Consider the following 23,420-nt stretch of genomic DNA (forward strand, 5'->3'; position numbering starts at 1 on the left):
GTTGCCATGGCAACGCATCCCTCACCGTTAAGCACCATATTGCTATAACTCCTGTGGAAATTGTCAAAAAGTGTTCAAACTTCACATGTGTGCTAACGGTAGAGCCCTCGAGACATATATGTGTCAGTTTTGAGATTTCCTCAAATGCCGTTGCCATGGCAACACAATGCTCGCCATGAAACACGGTTTTCTCATATCTCAAAGGAAAACAATCCCAATGGCCACATACTTCACATTATGGTAAATACTACCACTACAACTTCACAAAATTGATTTCCCTATAAGTCGATAACTATTTCATTAGTGCAGTATGGATTAGCTGCTAAATATGCCCTCATGTTTGCCATTAAAACATTTTTTAATTAGAAATGCTGTTGTAATGCAGGAAATACAAACCTTATTTTTGTATAAACAACATATTGAACACAATAAAAATGATCTTCGCCCACCCCAATGTGCCCTCCCAACTATACCAGCACACAGTTTCATACTTTTAAGAGCAGACCAAAGACCCAACTTTGTAATATAGCTTATAACTGAATTGCATGTTATTCCTATTTTATTGATATTTCTTGACCGTTTTGAGAGTTTTTGGAAGCTTGTGTCAGTTGTATGAGATACTAATTAGTAATACTTTGATAATTATCATTATTATAGTAGTAAATAATATGATCTTTAATGTACATGCCAAAGAAACCAGCAGGACACCGCAGGGAATCGAACCCCATCCCAGTAAACTGGGAGTACCAATTACCAGTGCCTTTTGCTTTTCTAGGCTACATTGAAGGCAAAGCAAAACCTGCATTAGCAACAGCATATGAGTGACATCATTTAATATTGATGCATAATTTTACAAAATGTGTTTCCCTATGTGTGGATAAATGTTATTAGTGCAGTATGGAATATCAGCTAAATATGCCCTAATGTTTGCCAATAATTTAGTTATTAAAAATGCTGTTGTAATGCAGGAAAAAGAAACCTTATTTTGAACATATTGAACACAATAATTATGAACATATTGAACACAATAAAAATGAACTTCGCCCTCCCCAATGTGCCCTCCCAACTAGACCAGCAGAGAGCGTTCATACTTTTAACAACTGAAGACCTACCTTTTTAATATGACTTTTAACTTAATTGCCTTTTTATTCCTATTTTATAATTATTTTATGAATATTTATTGTTTGTATTAGTTTGATTGTGTAGTGTGTGTGTGTGTGAGAGAGATAAAGCCGCTAAAAATGAACTACCAGGTCCCACATAAAGAACAATTTGAATGACAGCTGGGTGACTCAATAGTCATGTTAAAGTCGAAAAGTAGGGAGGATGAAGCTAGTTTGGGGAGTTAAGTGAGAAGATTTTAAGAACTGAAGACCGACAGAATAACTATATAAATTAATAAATAATTCCTAACTATGAGACTGTTGTAATTTCAGGGAGAGGGTCAGATCTTTGCAGAGCTGGTAAAATTTGGTTTGATTACTTGGCAGATGATAGGATCGAGGGAAAGGGTGGGGCCAAACATTACGCCAAGGTACTGGGAGGTTTTTATAGAAGACAAAGTCGAGGATGTGTCTTTTGGCATGGGTCGGGAAGGTGAAGTTTTGGTTGACAGTAAATTGTCTATTAGAGTAGAGAATTTGAATGACAGCTCGCAGGTGGGTGACTCAATAGTCATGTTAAGGTCCAAAAGTAGGGAGGATGAAGCTAGTTTTGAGGAGTTAAGTGAGAGGAAGGAGGGATGTGGTTTAGGGGGCCGATAGATGAGGATAATTTTGAATGAGGAAGGGGCTTTGAAGATGATGAACTTGAGGGATGATACCTAAACAAATACCAAATTAAACCAGGGGGGGATGATACCTAAAAACATACCAAATTAAACTAGGGGGGGATGTTTTGATCTGATCAAATATCTCGACAGACTGTAGAAGCGCATAATTTGGCACGATAAAACACAAGGTGAAGAAAAAACACAGAATTTCTACCTACATTTGCTTGACGTCTGAAGTTACTCTACCTCAGCAGTTGTGCAAAAGAACACAGAATCCCCTCATGATCACTGAAATAGGTGGGCAACACAGTTGATTCTACATCATACTGTGTTGTTTTCACATATACATGGTCAATTAATGTGCCCTTTTCGGTAGTGGGTTGTGTGACTTGCTGCACATACCCTTTGTCTGTTACAAATTTGCAAATTGTTGATGTTTTTAAAATGTCATCATTGAAATCACCCATCACAGCAATTGTGTCACCTAATAGATCTAACAAATCTAGTAATTTGCCTAAATGTTCTTTAAACAAAGACATGGGATATGATGGTGGTCTATAAATTACCGCAATTAATATGTCGTGAGACAAACAGTTGTACACTATACATTCTAAATTTACATCTGGCACTTGAAGAATACTAAATTCAATACTGTTTGCACTATATATGCCAACACCACCATGTTGTTGGTCTTGCAGAGCAACCAATGCTGGGTTCTCGCTGGTGTAAGATGCACTTCGAGAACAACTAGCAAATGTATAACCACTGATGTTAATGTCGTCAAATGATGAGACGGCAGGCAGCCATGTCTCTGTAACAGCAATACAGTTAGGCTGCAAATGCTGTGTGCAAAGGGTCAAATCTTCGACATGACGTGTCAAACTTTGCACATTTGTCAAAAACACAGTAAAATTGTCTGTGTGCAATTTGGGGTGGATCCTTTCTTCACGTAGAAACTGAGGCATGCACTGAATTGCTTGCGTAACATTTGTTTTACAATAGATGGCATTAGCTTTAAAATCTTGAATGATTAAGCCTGATAAATTTGTAACACGACTTAATGCAACATATGCCTGTCCAGCAGCAAATATTTTTTTAAGTGACACCACAGCTCTATCAACAGTTATCCCTTGCACCTTATGTACTGTACAAGCCCAAGCCAGTTTAAGGGGAAATTGGCGACGCAACCCACCTTTAACGGTGACTCTATCCTCTTCTGGAAAAATTGGTGTACAGTTCACTAAATGACTTGATGCATTTGCAGACTCTTTCCTGCGCTGTGCCCCAACTCTGTCATCGTCAAAATGGACGTACACAGTTTGAGGAAATCTTTCACCTTGTGAAATCACTATGTGTCTCACCGTGCCGCATACCCCGTTCACAAGCCCATCCGTTACATCTATATTTTTGGTCAACATTACACGAGCATTTTCCCCGAGAACCAAACGTTCCGCTAAACATGTCTGATAGATGTTGGTGTGATGTCCATGTTTTAACTCAAGTTTTCCAGTTTTTCTGTTATGGCCAGTATCCTGAGCTTCTATTTCGACATGTTCCGGGCATGTTTTCAACAGTTGCACAAGATTATGATCATTAACCTGAGCGTTTGTGGGGAAAATGTGTAATGCTGAACTTTCTTCCCCTGTTTCACAGCTCTTCAACAAATCAATGTCACTAGCTGACAATGCTGTTTCTTTTGAGCGTGTTCTCAACCTATTTAGCAGTTCCGCAAAAACAATATCTTTCTGCCTGACTATTGTTTTAAGCTCTACAATGCTAAATAGGTTGTGCCACAGGTTAAATCCTACTTTCTCGACATACAAGGCATTTCCTTTCACTGGTGGCAGCTGGAAAAAGTCTCCAACAACTACCACACTAACTCTACCAAATGGGGAATAATCATTACATTGTTTAATTTGACGTAATCTGCCATGAATATATGCCATGAGTTTGTGATCGACCATGGATATTTCATCGACAATTAAAATTTGCACGTCTCTATATTTGGCCCGCAGACTATTTATTTTTTCCTCGCCTAAAGGTGTGTAGGGTAATTTTGAATTAACGCCAATGCTAAATGTGTTATGGATAGTTGCTGCGTCTAAATTGTATGCAGCAATTCCAGTTGGGGCAGTCAACAACACACACACAGAATCAGGGTTTTCACAGAGTGTTGAGAGCAACCTGGCTGTCTCATACTGCAGAGCCTTGATCAAATGGCTCTTTCCCGTCCCAGCACCGCCTGTTATAAATACGTGAAACGGGTCTGGATTTTTACCCGAGATTTTGTCTAAACACCATTGTCGTATTTGATAGAAAATAGACATTTGGGTTTCGTTTAGAGACCGAACTAATTTCAGCCCTTCGCTTCTGCTCAAAATATTCTTTGTCTTTTCCAAATGGCCGATTTGCCGATTATTAACGGCAAGATCAGGAATAGCGTCTATTTGCTCCCCGTCTACGGTTTCAATTTGTTCCCGCTCTTCTTTGCATTGAAGATTTTCCAATTCCTGTTCGGGGCACAGGTCACACCAAGCGTCTTCAAAATCTACATTACCGTCTAAAGAGTCTTGGATTTTTTGTAATTCATCCGAATCAACTTCAAACAAAGCTCTATTCGCGTCGACCACTGATTTCACCAGCTGTCTGGATCCATCAGCAAATCTAACTCGACCGCTCGTGTAAAAGTCTTCACACGTTTCCCAATTGTGTGGCTTTAACTGCTCGTCGATGCGATACGGCAGAAACAATTGAAAATTGCTGTAGAAAAACAATTCCGGAGACTTTGTTTTTGAAAATTTTGCATAACGCACAACTGCTGCTTTTGTTCGCGTTCTTTTAATAATAAACCCGAAATTATTTTGGAGTTCGATGGCATTTTTGAGACTTTCACTCTGTGACATAACCCTGTATTCGGATGCGAATGTTGCCAAACACATATTATTAAAAACCGCGTCATTTGGCCGATTTTTGTAACGGTCAACGAAACCGGTCATCCACATGTTGTCTGTGGTTAGACTATTTGAATCTGCCATCTGTTTTAACACACTTAATGGCCTACTTATTTTAATTGTATTTTTCCCTGTTGGCACAAATTGGACCAAGCGAGAGCATGTCTTCAGGGACATGTGTGTCAATCTGTAGACTGCCTCTTGGGCACACACATCTCGGTTGTGTAAATACACACTCCCTAACTTTTTAAATGCATCCTTGGCATCTAGATTGCCCTGATGTGATGCTTCTTTATGTGCATTACCCAATAATAATCCCATTTCCTTTTCTGCCTTGGAGATGTAGGAAATTATATAGACAACACATGCATAGGCATTGACCACATACTGAATGTCCATATTGGCATTCCAGCATTTTAACAGTGGTTTGTTGTATTGATTAATCCAGACTTCGCCAATTTGTCTTTTCAATACAACGTGTGTCTTTCTACCAACCAATTTGTAAGCAGCCTCGAAGATCGCTTGATTAATCCCCAGACTTTCAAATAATTTCTCCAGGCTTTCAAATATTACATTTTCGTCTGAAAGAGCCTTTTTGACGGAGTTCAGAATTTTAACTGCAAACTCCTTCTTCTCCTTTTTTTCTGCCAAAGACTCTAATTTTACACACTCGCATGGTGTCAAGTTACAGCTACATTCTGCTAAGCATTGATCTTCACTGCTGCGACATATAAATGTACTAGCAGTAGCTGGCCTGGGGAAATTAAATCGACAAACGGTGTTATTTTTCTTACACGTTTTAGAGTGTCTTTTGGAATGCTGTTGCACAGATGTCACAATGTCCTTTAACGGCTCATCTTGTGATGGTAATTCACATGTCACATATGTGTCGATGAATTGAATCACCTCTTCATCTGTATTCTTATCAATTTTGGGTGCATTCTCAATCCAAAACAAGCAATGCACATGAGGTGAGCCACGCTGCTGAAATTCCACGCGATAGAAATAATCTACAATCTTGCCAATTGGGTGTGAAGGGGACATAAGTACTTCTTTCAAAAAACAATTCCATCTATAGTCAAACATCCTGGCCGCTGTCACAGGATTACGACGCAAGAGTTCACATCTGTCTGCCCAATCTAAATCTTCAGCGGTCTGTGTTCTCCCTTCCTGTTTTAAAATAGCGTCGAGTAAATTTGCCCACCTAAGATCAGCCGAAGAGAATGAACAAAACCAGGTAGGCACACCAAGTTGACGCACACAAGCGAGGAGGTCACTCTGTGCGCGCTGCCAAAATGCTGGAGTACCTCTAATAGGTGAGAGAAAACGAAAGCCATCATCAAATTGCAACAGTTTTCTTATGGTTTCCTGATTCAACAAATTATCTTCTATCGGTTTGGATGGAAAGCCTGCTTTGCCTTTTCGCAATGCAATAGACACACTGGACAATACCTGTTGCACCTCAGACAAATACTGAGCATAAAAAATGTATTCTATATTTTGTGCAAACCTAACATCAGCATTTAAAACACGCATATTCAAATAGCGTGCTAATGTTATCTTGCGGGGCCTCGAATCACGGTAGGTGTTAATGCCCAGTGGGAACAATACAGGAAAGCATTTTGCTTCGTTGGAAATGTCTGCTAACAGCCTCACAGGACTATTACCCTCTGCTGGAGCGACATTTAATGTACTATCAAAATATTGATCCAACACTTCCTGTCCAATATCAACAGGCATCAGACATGTGTCCTGAAACATGCAATGCTGTTGCCTGTCGTGTAAAAGCTCATCATCAGCATTAGCATCAGACGTTTCATTAGTTGGCAAATCCATCAAGGTCGGATTGTCTACAAAGTCATCATCCCGTTCCCTCCAAAACTCATTAAGCAGAGCGTCATCAAGTTCCTCAAACTCGGGAACCCTTACAGGAATGAATGAACTTTCTTTTGCAGGACTATTGCCTTCTGCTGGGGCCATGTTCAGTTCTCTATCTGAAAACTGATCTGCAATTTCCAGATCAGTATCCACAGCCATCAAATCCATGTCCTGAAACAAACATGGCTGTTCCTCAGCAGCCTCTGATGTTTCCTTGGTGTGGGTTTGTTCATTCTCTTCCTCCTCCCTACAAAACTCGTTATACCAACTTTTATTAAATTCAATATCCCTATAGTGCTTATTGTTTCTTTTTAAATATTTTAATGCACGCTTTATGCGCATTGGGTCTGCAAATTGAAATTTAAAATGACCTTTGTAGGTCAATTTACGCTTTAACTTTATTCGCAAGATGGAACCTTCCATCCTTGAGCGGGGGAGCAAATTTGTAGTTTGGACTATATTGGCTGGAACACACGTCACCGGTCCGTGAACTCCATTTTGCCCACCTTTGGGCAATGCCACCATCTTCATAAATGGTATATTTTTGGCAATTAAATGCTGCTCTATGCTGTTCAAACAAGCCAATTCTGGGGGAATGGGGTCTCCTGCCAAATTATTTAGAACACATTCAGGTGGCATCACACCTCTCTTAAGTTTGTTATCACAGTTGCTGCAGATCCAAGACTGCCCTCTCCCAATATCAATCCAAACACAGGGTACTTCACAGTCATCAGTACATGTGTGTAAATATGTGTCTCTGATGCATTTATTGGCGAGTTCTTGATTCTTATATTTATCTTTTTTACAGTGCAAGGCCTGCGATTCAAATAACAACCTCTCGCAGCAGCTACAAACAAAAACGGGTCCATTCTTAACTTTGGCCAAAAACTGCTGCATCACAATATCAAATACCTGTCTATTTTTTTGCATTTGTTGCCTCTTCAATTTGTTGCTAGCTGTTACTCGCTTCTTATAATCTGGATTACCATGATACCTTTTTGAACTCATGGATTTTACCTTCTTTCTATGCAATTTATTTTGACTATATTTACGTTTGCTAAATGCTATAACTTTCTCTCTATGCAATTTAATTTGACTATATTTACGTTTGCTAAATGCTATTACTTTCTCTCTGTGTAAAACTTTTAGTCTATAGTTCTGTTTGCTTAATGCTTGAACCCTTACTCTATGCAGATCATCGTCATGATATTTTTTTAACCTATATTGTTTTACTTTCAACGGATTACTTTTATATATTCTTTTACTTGAATCCTTCCTCATCTGATTATGCAATGGGTCTTCATAGTATCTAACCTGAGTATGTCCAATTGCTCTGTGTTTGTAATCTTCATCCTCACAATACCTTTTTCTACGACCGACTCTTACTCTCTCTTGATAATCTGCATCACTATACTTTTTCATGGACGCATCCCTAATCCTTTGCTGGTACCCTGTGTTACTTTTATAATGCAGTTTAATTTGTGACCTGTATTTCTTTTTTAAAAATGTTGAACCCCTACGACTCCAGCTGTTTGCAACACTCTCTGCATTGTCTTTAACCCCACCCTTCCCAGTACAGATATCGACACTGCTACGCATAGACCGTGTCTCTGACAAACCCCCCACTTTACAAAATTCAAAGCACCTTTGTTCATCGTAAGGTTTGATACAAACCACTGGCTCAAAATGATTTTTATCACAATGTTTCAAGTATATTTTTTCTTTTGAAAGCATTGCACAATTACAAGTGTATTTGAGCCATTTTTCCCCACTGCAGATAAAAATGTCCACTCCAAGAGCATTTGCTGTCCCTTGGATTTCTACATCTGTGGCACAATGTCCTACATACTTCATCCGAGACTTCTCAATGTAGTCTGAAATTGAAGCAGATCCCCCAACTACTTTCGTTTGTTCTGCGTGATTCATCATATGCTTCACAACAGTCTTTCTAATCTTTCGATGGCTCTTCTGAGAACCACTGAGAACATGAGCTACCGCTCCGAAGAAACTATTGGCGTCCTCTTTAATTTTTTCGGTCTTACAGACCACACCTAGGGACCCAGTTACTGTAGGTCCCTGTACATCCTGCTTTTCAAAGTCTATATTACACTTTGTGCAAAGTGTTTTTGCCACTTCATTGCACAAAGGATTAAATTCAAGAGTGATTTTACTTACATCACTCTTTTCCACACAATCTGTGTCCCCAGCAGACGATGTACCATGCGTTTGTTCGGTAACCCTCCTTTTGCCCCTAGTTGTCCGTCTGACATTGTACAGTCTTGGACAAGAAGTGTCAAATTTGCAATACCCATAACAACTCTGCAAATTAGGTTGTTTTACACACACAACAGTCTCATAATGATTACCATTGCGGTTTTCCAAATAAACCCCCTGATTAGACAACTGCCCATTCTCGCAACTATATTTTAGCCAGCGTGGATCACAATATGTGAATATATTAACTCCAAACGCATCTGCTGCTGCTTGAATTTCTAATTCTGTTGCCCAACTGCCAACCTCCCGCATTTTGGATGTGCTGAGGTATTCTGACATGGAGGAGGTCAAAATACGCTCATAAGGCACAGCATTGCTCTGCATTTGATGAACCACTGCACGCCTAATTATTGTGTGATGCCTTTGTGTACCACACACAGCTTGACTCACTGCTCTAAAGAAACAGTTTCCGTCACCCTCTATTTTTTCATTGAGACATGGAGCCCCTATTAAACCAATTTGTGTAGACACAAAATCTACTTTTTCTGAATGCACATGTAACTGCTCACAAAGAGCTTGTGCAAGTTGATGACTAAGAGGATTAAACTGCAGTCGTCCACTTCTTACTTCTTTGACAAAAGCAACGTCTGAATTATCTGCGGTAACATCACTCTTTTTTAATTTTTTGCAAGCAGAAGATCCCTTACGAATCTTACGCTTTGCACCCATCTGAATGTTGGTGCAGCCAAGTGTGGACTGAATAGTTGAACTACAACCCAAATCAGTCTCTGTTGTTTTGGGAGTCACTCTTGGACCCAAAGACAGATTACTGCTTTCAATTGGGCCTATTTGAGTGACTCGAACACCAGCGATCTCAAACAGTTTTTGAGACTCAGAAGATCCCTTTGGAATGTTATGCTTTGCACCCATCTGAATGTTGGTGGACTGAATAGCTGAACTACAACCCAAATCAGTCTCTGTCGTTTTGGGAGTCACTCTTGGACCCAAAGACAGATTACTGCTTTCAATTGGGCCTATGTGAGTGACTCGGACACCAGCGATCTCAAACTGTTTTTGAGACTTCTTGAGGAACGCTGCAAATGTCCATATGTATTCAAACACGTGTTCAAGGCCTCTGAAATACAGAACAACACTACGCCCCTCGCCATCGCTCATCCCAGACGCACTGCGTGCATGGGAGTCGACCACTGCGTAGTGTCCACCTTGACCAATGATGGCACATGTAGCGCCATTCATTGTCAGAAAGCATGTGTCATATTTACTACACATGCTTTCCAGTGCGTATTTTAAAGTGGTGTGCACACCCTTATCAATGAGATCACCCTCAACCACATCCACATCTCCAGACACAAAGTCACTGTATTGAAACAGAAATCTTTGTCCGTCGATAATGGTCTCCTTGGGCAGATCTGGAACCGAAAGTAGACTGTATCCTCCACTGATACCTTGTTGGTCACGCAGGGAGGTGTACAGATTGTCACCAAGTACAACAACTTTATCCAGGTTGTCGGTCTGCCATGTAAACACGCTGTCAATGTTGTGTTTGGCTATGCCTACCAAACTGACAGCCATGCACTGAAGTCCTGCATATTTAAAGCGTTGATCACCCTGACTGAATGTTCCCCTGACACACCCCATATCCCCATCAATGACTCTAGCCGTCTCCGAATTAACTTCAGCTGCTTTCACAGAAAGTCTTGTAATGCTAAACTTCTGTGCATTCAATGAATTATTGAGATTCCTGATGTAAAACATCAGGTCATTAAGGCATGTGTTGAACACGGCTACAGATGTGCCATAACTGGATGCTAACCCAGACGCAGCACGTGTGCCACAATCAACGACCACAATACAGTCATTGTGTTGAATAATGACACTGGCTGCGGAATTTAGGCTAAACAGACACATGCCATCCCTGGATAAGTGTTCAAGCAGCTTCTCCGACAATACCTGTTCCCCTTCAGACAAATTAAATTCGCCGTACACTGGCAGACCCATATTGACGTTCCACTTACGTCCAAACACACTGGTCTGCTCAACCAACCTGCACAAGTTCTTTGGCTTTACATTCATTTTATGGGCTTCCCCTAATACAAACGAGTTAAGCTTTGACCCTGCAACACGTATGGCATCGATATCTGTACTGCTCCACGAACACACAGGCGCAATCAAATGTTTGATCGCAGCCGCTATAGAACATGCAACAGATATTTTATCGTCAGAAACGGATGCATACCTCACAACAGTCCCTGCGACAACAGCCAGCTGCACTTTTTCTGAACACATGCAAGCATAGCCCTTACCTGTTCTGCATCCGTTGTCCTCATCAACATCCACTATCACGCTGGGTGATGGCTCCTTGCTGGATGATGGCTCCTTGCTGGATGATGGCTCCTTGCTGGATGATGGCTCCACGCTCAGTGATGGCTCTGCGCGGGGCAATGGCTCCACTCCTGGAAATGGCTCCACTCCTGGAAATGGCTCCACTCCTGGAAATGGCTCCACCCCCGGCAATGGCTCCTCCTAGAAGAAAATTCATATATAAAAAAACTGCTAAAAACACTATGTGTCTTAAATTGTTTCACAAACGTTTAACTAAATAATAGAAAGATATACAATTACTAATACAAAATGATTATTGTTATATATTAACTTTTGTTTTTCTACTTACCCACACACATACTGAATGGAACTCAAAAGAGAGGTTTCTTGTCATTGATTGTGTACACTTGAAACAACGTTGACTGCATGCAGGCTAACAACTGAAACTATTTTATTTTAACAATGAGCAAAAGTAACTATGTCAATAAATTAGCATGATTCATTCAAATGTCACTCTGAAAGCACATCGTTCACACAAAGAGCACAGACCTGCTGCTCCACAGCAACTGTCCCTCTACTGGTAGGTGGCCGTAAAATCACCTCCACAACAATGGGAGCTGCCTCCCCCTAAAAAAACAAAACAATTTAGTAAACTTGAGAATAAATAACACCACCGATATTCGTGTAACTTCTTAGTTTTAAACAAGTCCTATATTGCCTTTAAAAAAGAAGAAAACAAGAACAACCTGTCGCTTTGCCAGGGTTTTCTTGGAGGCAGGAGCCCTCTGCTTCAGCTCCAACTTTGCTTTCTAACGTAAGGAAAACAAAATGATTAATCCTCCACTAATAACTCCTTATGGACAGTATAAGTTGTCCTCACTGTAATACATTTAAAGTTTGTCAGGAAGGATACATTTTATAATAGGGCATCAACCAACATACAAACAAATTACCTTTTGTGGTGTTGGAACCGGTGATGTGCACTCATCAGGGCCAGGAAGATGGGATGGACTAATCTTGTCCATCTCAACCAACATTGCACTGCTAAACCACACAGGTGTCAGTGGAAGATAACTCTCCTCCACTTCCTGTGAAATAAAAATGAAGAAACACTGTTTTAGAAAAAGAAATGCACATATAAACTGCAATAAACATACCCCAATGATTTCAAAGCATACTACAAAGTTGACCTACCTCCTGCTGAACAGTCCCTGCTTCTTTAAGTGCATCAATGGACTGCTCAGGTTCATCGTGTTGGCTCCTCTGTAAAGATAAATAGCATAGCTTGTGTTAATCAAATGGGTACTCTTCCATCATTATCAAGGCAAACTGCTCAGGGAATATCACTCTTATTGAAAGATGTCTGCCACACAATTACCTTCCTGCCCTGGCCGAAAACGGTCCACTTGGAAGGATCCAGTTGCGGTGATTTGGCAACCTCTCCTTTGACAATCACCCTTGGAGTGACTCTCCTCGCAGGCGGTGATCTTCTGTGGACAACAGGAGATGGCTTCGGCTCGGCTGGAACAAGTTGCATGTATGTTGCGTTCCAGATAGAACCGACCAGGATTGGCATTCCCGCACTGTCACTCAAGTGCACCTGCAAAAACAAATACATTTACAAATAGCACATAACCTTCAATATGTTTTTTCAAGAACGGAACTTGGAATTTCAGCTACAAACAAGTATACAGAGAAAACGTTTCCATTTGCCATGTCACTCACGCCATCTCTGCTCCACAGGTCAAGTTCTTTGAAAGGGAAGTACTCAGCAAGCGGTGTGTACTTCACGCCTAAAAAAAACCAACAAGATCAAGATTACTAACATATCCACACAGATATTATATTTTGCTCTTTTAAAACAAAGAATAATGAAAAATAGGAAAATGATTTACGGTAGTACTTGAACCTAAATATTTGTTAAACATACCCATACGTGCCGCAACACGACGAAATTCCTGACGCATCATGTCTTGGTAGTCAGGGTCAACGGTAAGGCGCGGGGGGAAGTCCATGGCAAAAACCTAATCAAAGTTACAAAGGTACGCTATTTTTCACAATTTGTTGATAAAAAAATGTCAATTTTTCAGAAATTCATAAACATACAACCACATCAATAAGAATACAAAATGTAATATTATAAGAACTATAATAAATACAATAAAAAATAAGCTTACGTTGGGCCAGCGACTGCGGGCAGTGGCGAGGAGCTCCGCAAAGTCCTCTCCTGCTTCGGTGATGGTCCTACTGGATGTTAGGTTGTTGCTCGGAGCCATCACACAGACTGCATCTGGTGTCCTAGGCAGCACAGCATTGGCTGCCTCGGTTCGCAGCTGGGTTGCGCATGCCCCCGGTGTGGACATGGCACCAAAGGAAAACCTTCCCTCTGGCATCTTCACAATTCCATCGACGATGGAACGGAGATGTGAAGCTCCAACAAGGAGGACAAACTGTAACAACAGAAGACATTATTTCAAATGAAAATCACTAATGATTACCCAGACTTTGTTAACAAAATCTGAAAACAATTCATACTTCCTTGTCTGGAGACTCCGCTGGTATGACCATCTTGTGTTGTCGTCCTGTCAGGGACGAAATTGGCCATTTCTGCACTCTATGGCGGTTACCCGTACCGCCAGCGGCTATTTAAAAACAGAGAAAATGACACCGACATTAAACTTAATGAACCTTTACAATTCTTAAATTATGTAAGCAATAATAACACACCTTCCTACAATAACACCTGTAAACGGGCACGTGCAGAGGATTTTAGAAGGGAAAGGGCTCAAATGCATAAAGGGTCCTACCGGTGATTGAATTTTAAAATGTATATATTTCAAACAAATCCATGTTTCAAACACTGCTTCATGATAGTTATCTAAAAATGAATGCAAAGAAATCAAGTGTATTTCAGTCAATTCTCCTCATCATAACTAGCTCGCTTGCCCACAGAGGGGTGTATCTGTGCACGAGCCTGCCTGTAAAAAATGCACATGCAAAAACATTTTACAATGATACAACCAAAATGGACACCCTAAACATATACAAAATTGAATGACAAAATCCTCGACTACTTACGTGCGAAACTGGCATTGCCAGGCTGCTGATGTCCCACACGTGTCCCAGCCACGCGTAGCTTTGCAGCCTGGGAACGGCGGGACGATTTACCACGTGGCATCTGAAAGTATGTAGGCATTGTTAGAATTAATAAAGACATTAGCAGACCCCTTAAATAGTACAAATAATTACGCAATTACTTATTTCAACTGCAACAAAAGCGTACAAGTCCATTAATAGTTGATGCATCCTGTTCAACAAAAATGTACTTACTGTAACTGCTCACGAGATAAAGCTGGGTGTTGAAGGTAGATGAGTAGCCGGTGAAGTTAAATGGGTAGCTGGTGAAGAAGCTAGATGGGTAGCTAGTGAAGAAGGTAGATGAGAAGGTGGTGAAGGTAGATGGGTAGCTAGTGAAGAAGGTAGATGAGAAGGTGGTGAAGGTAGATAGGTAGCTAGTGAAGAAGGTAGATGAGTAGGTAGATGGGTAGCTGGTCAAGCCGGTAGGTTGTTTAACTAGAACAGAGAAGAAACTAATCAGCATCACAGACATGGAAATATAATTACTTAACACAATGTACAATACAATCGCATAGCTTAGCATACAATAGTTATAAACAAAAAAATTATCAATTGTATTAGAAGCTGCTAATCACTTAGATTTACACTAATAAAGGGCCTATCTGTTTTCATTATACTTTATGCTACTGACAGTGTCTTGGACCACAACTCACCGGTAGAGAACTGCTCAAAGCTGTCAATCTGTGGGGAAAACACAGCATTAAACCCTGCAAAGAAAAGACTGGAAAGTTCCACATATTGTCATGGTATATGTTACTACAAACACTGTCTTTGACCAACACTCACCAGTAATGAACTGCTCAATAGTCGTCACTCTGTGAAAATAAAATTAAAATTAAACCTTGCAAACACAATGCTTGCACACATGGTGATTAAACATTTGGTCCACGTTGTAAATGCTTAAATGCTCTTGCATTTATAAAAACAGGATAATACAATTACCATAATATCATTCTGTGAAAATATGAATTCTGCATAAAGACTACTTTTACTTTTGATATTTGGAGTACATTTAGCTAACAATTGTGCTAATGAGTACTTGTACTAAAGTAGAGGATCTGATTACTTCTTCCAACGTTGAATATAGTATACCTTGAAATATATTTAATTGTTCATAGTTGAATGACTCAAAAAATACTTTATTTAAGCTATGGAATCATTTAACCAGCTTTCCTTTGTTCATAAATGACAAAAATAAGCTCTTTATTTTAGACATTCTGCTTTAACCAGCTTCACAATTAATTCACAAGAGGAATGATCACTCACCCCAGACAAGATAAGATGAACGAGAGGACAGTCTCTGGTTTAACCAAACTATATATCGAATTTTAAAAAATGAGCGACCAACCACAGCTCTCCTTCTTTAAAATATTTTTGTAATTTCCCTCCAATCGAAATATATAATATTAACATTTGAATGTCAACTGCTTGCTATGCAGACATGTTATGAAAATATCACACATCAAAGGGTCAGGTGCAGAGGTCCCTGAAACAAAGAATGGATTATGGCTGTTGTAGTCTTTACCACCATTGCCATATTTGTAGTCAATTCAATCATAGTTACTTCAGTGTTCAATAGTTTTTTGATTAAAAATATAACTGAGCTATAGTGTGTCTGTGTGTGTCTTAACTGTCATCCATGTCAGCCAGGGGCGCACATAACTGGTACGCAGGTACGCATGCGCGGCAACAATCTGAAATGCTTACCGTAACTTGTGTCACAAAGCAGAGTCGGTCTCTAAAACAGCTGATCACAACGTTCACACGCTCCGCGGTCACGAAGCTCTGCACCCCCCCCCCCCCCCCCCCCACTACTCAAGTACAATATCTGAGTACTTTTAATCAAGTACAAGATCGGAGTGCTTCTACTTTTACTCAAGTACAAGATCTGAGTACTTCTACTTTTACTCAAGTACAAGATCTATAGCCTACTTATACCACCTCCGTTTATAGCCTATGAAAAAAACTATTAGAAAACGAAGGCTAAAGCTAACGTTAGCAGATAGTGACAATGTATGCTAGTTAGCTAGCTCGACAACGATAATATTGCGACAGAAACACTTTTCAGTGCACATCACGGCAGCAGAGCCTTATTATACATCGATCAGCAGAGCCGACAGGCAGGGAGCACACAGATTGTGCTGCATTATAATATATATATACACCATACGTGTCATGATGGGACATAACAGCTCCCGCCCGCCGGGATTACTCCGGGTCCCAGACCCCCCCCATACCCCAAAAATATTTTTATTGCAGATCTACATGAAACTTTTGATACTTTAGCAAAATATATTTAGCAAAGAAATGTGCTAATGAGTATTTGTTCTAAAGTAAAGGATCAGATTACTTCTTCCAACCTTGAATAAATAAAGTATGCCTTGAAATATATTTAATTGTTCATAGTTGAATGACTTCAAACATTACTTTATTTAACCTGCTTGTTAATAAATGACATAAATGTGCCCTTATTTTAGAAACAAATCTTAACCAGCTTCACAATGAATTTATAAGAACAGTCACACACTCACCTCAGACAAGATGCAAGAGAGAACCAGTAAAAGTTGAACGTCAATACATATATCAAATGAGCAACCAATCAGAGTTCTCCTTCTTAAAATATGTATTTTCTCCCCTCCAATCAGAATAGTTAATATTTACATTTGAATGTCAACTGCTTGCTATGCAGTGCGCGCATGCGCATTGCTTTCGTCTACGGGGTTTCTGCAGGGTCCCGGCTGTCACTGTCTCTGAGCGGGCGAGCTGCGCTGAGTGAATTTGTCAGACACATCGCTGTGACGTTGGGGATTCTTGGGACATTTGTCTACCTCGTTTGCCTAATCAGGTAAGTGTGTGTTTTACCTAACAAGGAATGTTAACAGTAAAGTGCACTGTACTATTTAAACCAAAAGATAGATACTACCCACCACAGTTAGGTTTGCTAGCTTAGCTACAGATGGCGTTGAATTTATGTTCAAGCACCTGAAGGCGTCTATAATGCATTTAAATGGTGAGATGACCGGTGTTAAAGTAAACCGAGCCAGACATATAACGCTATAACTTTACACACAGCATTGATTGGGATATGACAACGTTGCCACTGTGTTGAAACTTAGCCTTGACTGGCGGAAATGTATGTGTTATACATTTTCGCTGTGAGCCGTGTTCATACGTTTTATACAGAACTTGTGTGTATGTGTGACGATACACGGAACGGGGGGGGGGGGGCGGCATTGTTGTTCCGCCGTTACACCGGTTATTAACGTCTGTTTATTGGGGTAGCCGGCAGCCGGTGACTCTGACATTGTTGTGTTACAGGTCTTGTTGTTTAGTTGAGGGTAAAACACATCTCAAACTTCGTGACTTTTCCTAAAACGGGTATATTAATCATCGAGTGAATTTTGGGGCTTGGGGAATTAAGAGAGAGAGAAAAAATATATACTTTGCCGCAACACTTGCCGTGTTTAGGTCACGCAGCTCAGTGCTCACCTAAAGCTCAGCCGCTGACGGACCGATGAGCGGAGCAAAACACACGTTTCAAGTTAGACCAAACACACTTAGCTATTTTATCTACCTTTGGAACTAGCTAAACTAGTTATACATTTTATGCACAATACACTTTGTGTAAGATTTAATTTTGAGCCCAGAGATGCCGTGCTGTTGATTTGCAATTATAACTTCCACAAGCTGAATGGTAAGACTCAGTAGATTGGTGCTAAAGTTAGAATCAGTGGATATGTATTTTGTTGTTTAGTTTTCCATAGCACTCATTCATGCATATTTTACTTTTCCTCAGGACACTGACCATGAAGAACGATTGCTCAGAGGTGTGTCTGTGGCCATCCTCACCGTCATTGAAGATGATGATGCCGCCATATCGCCAAATGTGCGAGACGTGGCTGTTGTGTTGGAAGGGACCATTGTACTGCATGACCTACCAGACCTCTCTACTGCCTTTGCATACCTCTTTGGCCTACTTTATGCAATGAACATGGGTTTTCCAAAGGAAATGAGGTATACCTTTGAAGCCATTCAGACTATCTTTTAAGAGCTTGGCTCTCGACGCTCGCAGCGCATAAGCTCTCGGAAAACAAAGCTTTTGCTGTGAATGTTAATGGGGAAGCCAGACATGACTTTAACCTATGTTTCGCCTGTTCTAGTGCATTGTGGTTAGTGCTCATGTAAAACCTCACAGCATTCATTTCATTTGAAGCATATAAGTTCCCTTCTGAAATAGAGAATCAAAGAATGTGTGGATGTGTAAGTTGCCAGTTCAAAAGAGGGGCATATCCAGTATTTCTACTGTTCAAGTTCATTGTTAGTGATCAGGTAAAACTTCAATGTATGTACTTGCACATGCAGTCATTTTAAGCATGAAGTCCCATTTGCCTGTGAAATTGAAATGTGTGGAATTGTGAGTTGCCAGTTGACAAGAGGCACTGGATTGTAATTGTTATATTTGTTTATTCTTAAATTCTTTGATTGTGATGTGCTGAAGAGGCTGAGGCCTGATATATCACAATGATGCCAGGTGTGTGAATCCTATTTTGACCTGATGGATAAAAGCAGAAGCAGAAACCATCCTCAGAATCTGTGTTCAAAGGCCATCGTCATTTTCTGTTTAAAGCAGCTTTGCTAGATGTTTATTATGTCAAGAAATGTCCTTAACTTGTGTTATGTTGCAAAACGTGCATTTTTTCAAATCCATATATTCAGCATGTGAAGAATGCATGTTATCAACGTCTAGCAAAGCTGCTTTAAACAGAACATGATGATGGCATGGGGTCTGCGAGACAGCGAGACACAGAGGAACTCAGCCTGAGCACACACACACACAGCTGGGCTGGGCGAGTCGGCTGACAGCTTCCATACAGCGCTGCATAGACAGGTATTTTCTGTGTTAGAGTTTTACTCGCTACAGGGTGTACTTTGAGGGTTTGTGACTCTGCAGACCGTTTACATGCAGAAAAACCTACATAACACACAAGGGGATGGGTAATAACCAGAAAAGCATATGATAAGACCTTTAAAAGAGAGAATGTTTTGTGTGCTAAAGTAGACAAAAAATGTACAAAATGTTCATATAATTGAATTAAATCGTAATAATCAACTGAATAAATAATGGCTCTTTTTTTGTTAGTTCATTTTCAATCTCTGACATCAATGTTGATTGAAATCTTCAGCGTGACAATATCTCAATGTTGATTCAATTACTTTTTGCTATCTGGGGTGTCTGTGTGTGTCTTAACTGTCAGCCATGTTGTTGTCATCTAACCAATGAAAGCAAATAAATATATATATATATATATATATATAGAAATATACAGGGTTCCCGCGGGGTCTTAAAAAGTCTTACATTTTATAATCTGAATTTAAGGCCTTAAAAAGGTCTTAAATATGACCAAAAAAATAAGAAAGGTCTTAAATATGATTTAGAAGGTCTTAAAAATGATCGGATTTGAAAGGTCTTTCTGTGTTGCGATAGCGTCTAAATGTGTTTTGGGGGAAATGTCCGGGCTGCAAAGTAACCAGTACGGTAAGAGCCTTTCAGTTCCCCCCAACAATTTGTATTGAAATAAATCAACATGGAACCAGTAATCACTAACTTTGTTTCCCCCGGCCCCTTATTGGAGAACACCCAGCTAGTAACCTAGCAAGCAAGCTTCAGCTAGCGACAGTCAGAAACTCATGTATCTTCAAATCTACTTACAAATAAATATGGGGAAGTGTAAGTTCAACCGTATTTGGTTGGAAAACATCGAATTTAGTGCTTGGTTGAAACCAGTGGAGGGGAACGTGTTTGAAGCCCGCTGCACCTTTTGAAAAATAAATTAGCGTTTGTTTTGCTAATGTGTTAATTATTTAAAACAAATAATAATTTGAACAGTATCTTTTTAACTGTTGATTACCCTGAACCTATAATTCAACTGCAAAACCAATGCAAAAATAAATTAAATAAATTATACATTTAAATAAATAATATCAAAATAATAAATACCAATAAACAAGATCAACAAATATTTTGGAGCGCACTTCCACAAGCTATTAAACATGTATAAATATGATAAATAAAAATAAATTAGACTAAAATTAATTAGATCAAATATGTTGTAGTGCACTGTCACAATCTAGCAAAGCAAAATAATTTCGTAATTGTGGCAGGCCAAAATCGTAATTGCGATTAAAATATGATTAATTGCACACCCCTAACACACAGACACACACACACATACACTTTTTGTCTAACACCCTAACACAGTGCTGTACTGTTATGCCTTTACATTTACTTTGTAAGTAATTATGGGACGTATTTCTTCTTTCATAGCAATTTTCCTTCATACTTTCTTGCCGTGAAATAGGTCTTAAATTCTATTCAGTGGTCTTAAAAAGGTCTTACAAACCCTTAAATTTGAGTAGGCGAAACCTGCAGGAACCCTGAATATAGTATACCTTGAAATATATTTAATTGTTCATAGTTGAATGACTTACAAAAATCGAAATATATAATATTTACATTTGAATATCAACTGCTTGCTGGGTTAGCAATGTTATGCATTTATGAATATCACATTTAAAAAAATGAGCGACCAATCAGAGCTCTCCTTCTGTTACATTTTTTGTTTGCCTTCCAATAGAAATAGTTCATATTTACAGTAAAAAAACCATGTGTGTGTGTGTGTGCGTGTGAGACGCGTTCTCGCGGTAGCCAATCAGCGATGAGGATCTCAGCCTGCCGTCACCTACGTTGAATCAGAAAACCATCAGCCGTTAGCTGTTAGCACACAGAGCTTACAGCTCCTCATATCTGTTCAGAAACTGGACAAAAGTTAAACATGAACAAAACACAGACTGTCTGTGTCATGGTGAATACAGTCGCTGTTGTATCTGTGTCTGTATCATGTTCTTGTGAGTGTGGACGGAGCAGATACAACGTTAGCCTGATCGATAAATCAACCCAGGGTTTCTCTGAGCGCTTTTACGTGAAAGGGGCGGGGTTAGCAACATTTGACCAATCACAAACCTGGAGAAGCGTACTACTGACAGCGCAGCATTATACTTCATGAATTAAGTAAACTATCATGTATGTTAGACAAATATGAAGAAGATAAACTTTAAACATCCATGATTTTAACACATAATCCAGAGTAAAAGCAGCATAGCTGCAAGGTGAAAATATAACAGCTGGTACAAAAATGACCGAGTGTTTGAATGCATACATTAACAGGTTTGAATGGATCTGACTTTAATTACGTTTGACTCGAGTGTTTCGTCAACTTAATGTGTTGCAGTTCATACTTTGGCATACAGTATGTGACAATGTAAGTGTGCACGACCAGAAACGGCTCGAGAATCTGATACAGATAGGAAATATATGATATGATGTGAGATGATGTGATGTGAATGATAAGTGCGACACGTCTGCACAGTGTCGCAGACTCTACGCAATGCTCTGAGTTGCTTTGCTCCGGTTACTTATCTTGTGGCAGATATTTAAGTAAGCTTGCTTGCTGCAAATGTAATAATATTCAGATTGCTCTGAAGATGGGCAGTGATATTCTATTTTGTTTCATGTTCACACAGTCGGTGATCTTTTGCCGGACCTCTTTTCCTGCATAGCCTACAGCAGTTTAAACTGTATTTATTTTATCCTGTAATATGACTTGATAGCTTTACACTCTGCACACTGAGCTCTGATTGGTCATCAGGCGGTGCTTTCACTGAGTTGGGGTCCTTCTCAGGTCGATTAAATGGAATCCTTGCGTCCCTCACTTACGTCGTTTCCCTGCGTTTAGTCCCTCCCACCAGGGAAGCATGGAGAGACGCAAGGAAACCACGAGAAGCAGGGAAATGAGTTTTAAGAGCAATGGGACGTCCTTTCCTCCGGAGCGTCACGTGAAGCGACGTCCGTTTGTGATGACGCCGCACAGCTGTTCGTCTGACAGCAGCTCTGTCCCCGTTATTTTCACAAACACCCTCACCTCTGTTAGTACACATTACTGACACAAACATTTGTATCATCTGTTGTAGACCCAAATACATTAAATAAAATAAGAACTCATTCTCAAAAAAGATAAACGCCATTCTTAAAATGTATAAACGAACAATAGTTGGATTAATATTGATTAGAGTGCACAATAGAAATAAAATAATTCAGAGAAGAAAAAGAGGTATGTTATCTATCAAAACCCAGTTAGATTAACATTCATTAATCATTGGATTGCACACTTTGTTTGTGTGGATATGTAGGACATTAACATGTTAAATAGCACTTAATGACTGACTGAATGGAAATGACAATAAATGAAAATGTAAAACGAAAAAGTGATCATGAAAATGTTTCCAATAAATGAATAAAATAATTTTTGACCACTTTGTTGTTCAGATATATCACATATTTGTAACTGAATGATGCATTCATTGAAACAAAACACAGTATAAACTGAGGAGTGAGTCCCGTGAGTTTCATGTGTTTTCTTCACTCCGCTGGGAAACTGCTAATGCTAACCTGAAGTTGACTGCGAAAACCGGAAGTCGAGTGTGTGAACATCCGGTTTTCAGAATAATGCAGCTTTCAATTTGAACAGTGTATTCATTTAACTCCACATAACTCAATTGCACATGCTCCAAACGGCCCCAAACTTCACATGTGTACAGCCCTAAAGACATATTTGTGTCAGTTTTGAGATTTAGTCAAATGTCGTTGCTATGGTAACAAAATGGTTGCCGTGAAACACGGTTTTCTCATAACTCCAGTTAACATGCTCCAAACGGCCCAAAACTTCACAGGTTTGATACCGATGCAGCCCTCAACACATCTAGGCGTATTATGGGGTGTCATCAAATTCTGTTTCCATGGCGACAGATCCCTCGCCATGAAACACAGTGTTGTCATAACTCGATGGAAAATGGTCCAAACTGCACCAGACTTCAGATGACAGTTAATGGTCCGGCCCTCAACAGCTCTACGCCAATTATGGGATGTCACCATATGCCGTTTCCATGGCAACGCATCCCTCACCAAAAAACACAATGTTGTCTTAACTCAATGGAAAAGGTTCCAAACTGCACCAGACTTCAGATGACAGTTAATGGTCCGGCCCTCAACAGCTCGAGACACCTACACA

At 39.8% G+C, this 23,420-nt stretch overlaps 1 protein-coding gene across 1 annotated transcript; it reads right to left on the reverse strand.

Annotated features, from left to right (window-relative positions):
- Positions 1-12,086: 12,086 nt before the first annotated feature.
- LOC117489289 lies at positions 12,087-15,112 on the reverse strand. The gene is made up of 11 exons (XM_034138496.1): positions 15,082-15,112; positions 14,949-14,976; positions 14,488-14,730; positions 14,236-14,335; positions 13,693-13,799; positions 13,335-13,607; positions 13,088-13,181; positions 12,883-12,950; positions 12,536-12,757; positions 12,352-12,420; positions 12,087-12,245 (listed from the first exon to the last, which is right to left on the reverse strand). The coding sequence occupies exons 4-11, from the start codon at positions 14,333-14,335 to the stop codon at positions 12,087-12,089; spliced, it is 1,092 nt and encodes a 363-aa protein (XP_033994387.1). The 5' UTR covers positions 14,488-14,730; positions 14,949-14,976; positions 15,082-15,112.
- Between the last annotated feature and the right edge of the window lie 8,308 nt (positions 15,113-23,420).

Source organism: Trematomus bernacchii, unplaced genomic scaffold (assembly GCF_902827165.1).
Source record: "Trematomus bernacchii unplaced genomic scaffold, fTreBer1.1, whole genome shotgun sequence".
Lineage (NCBI taxonomy): Eukaryota > Metazoa > Chordata > Actinopteri > Perciformes > Nototheniidae > Trematomus > Trematomus bernacchii.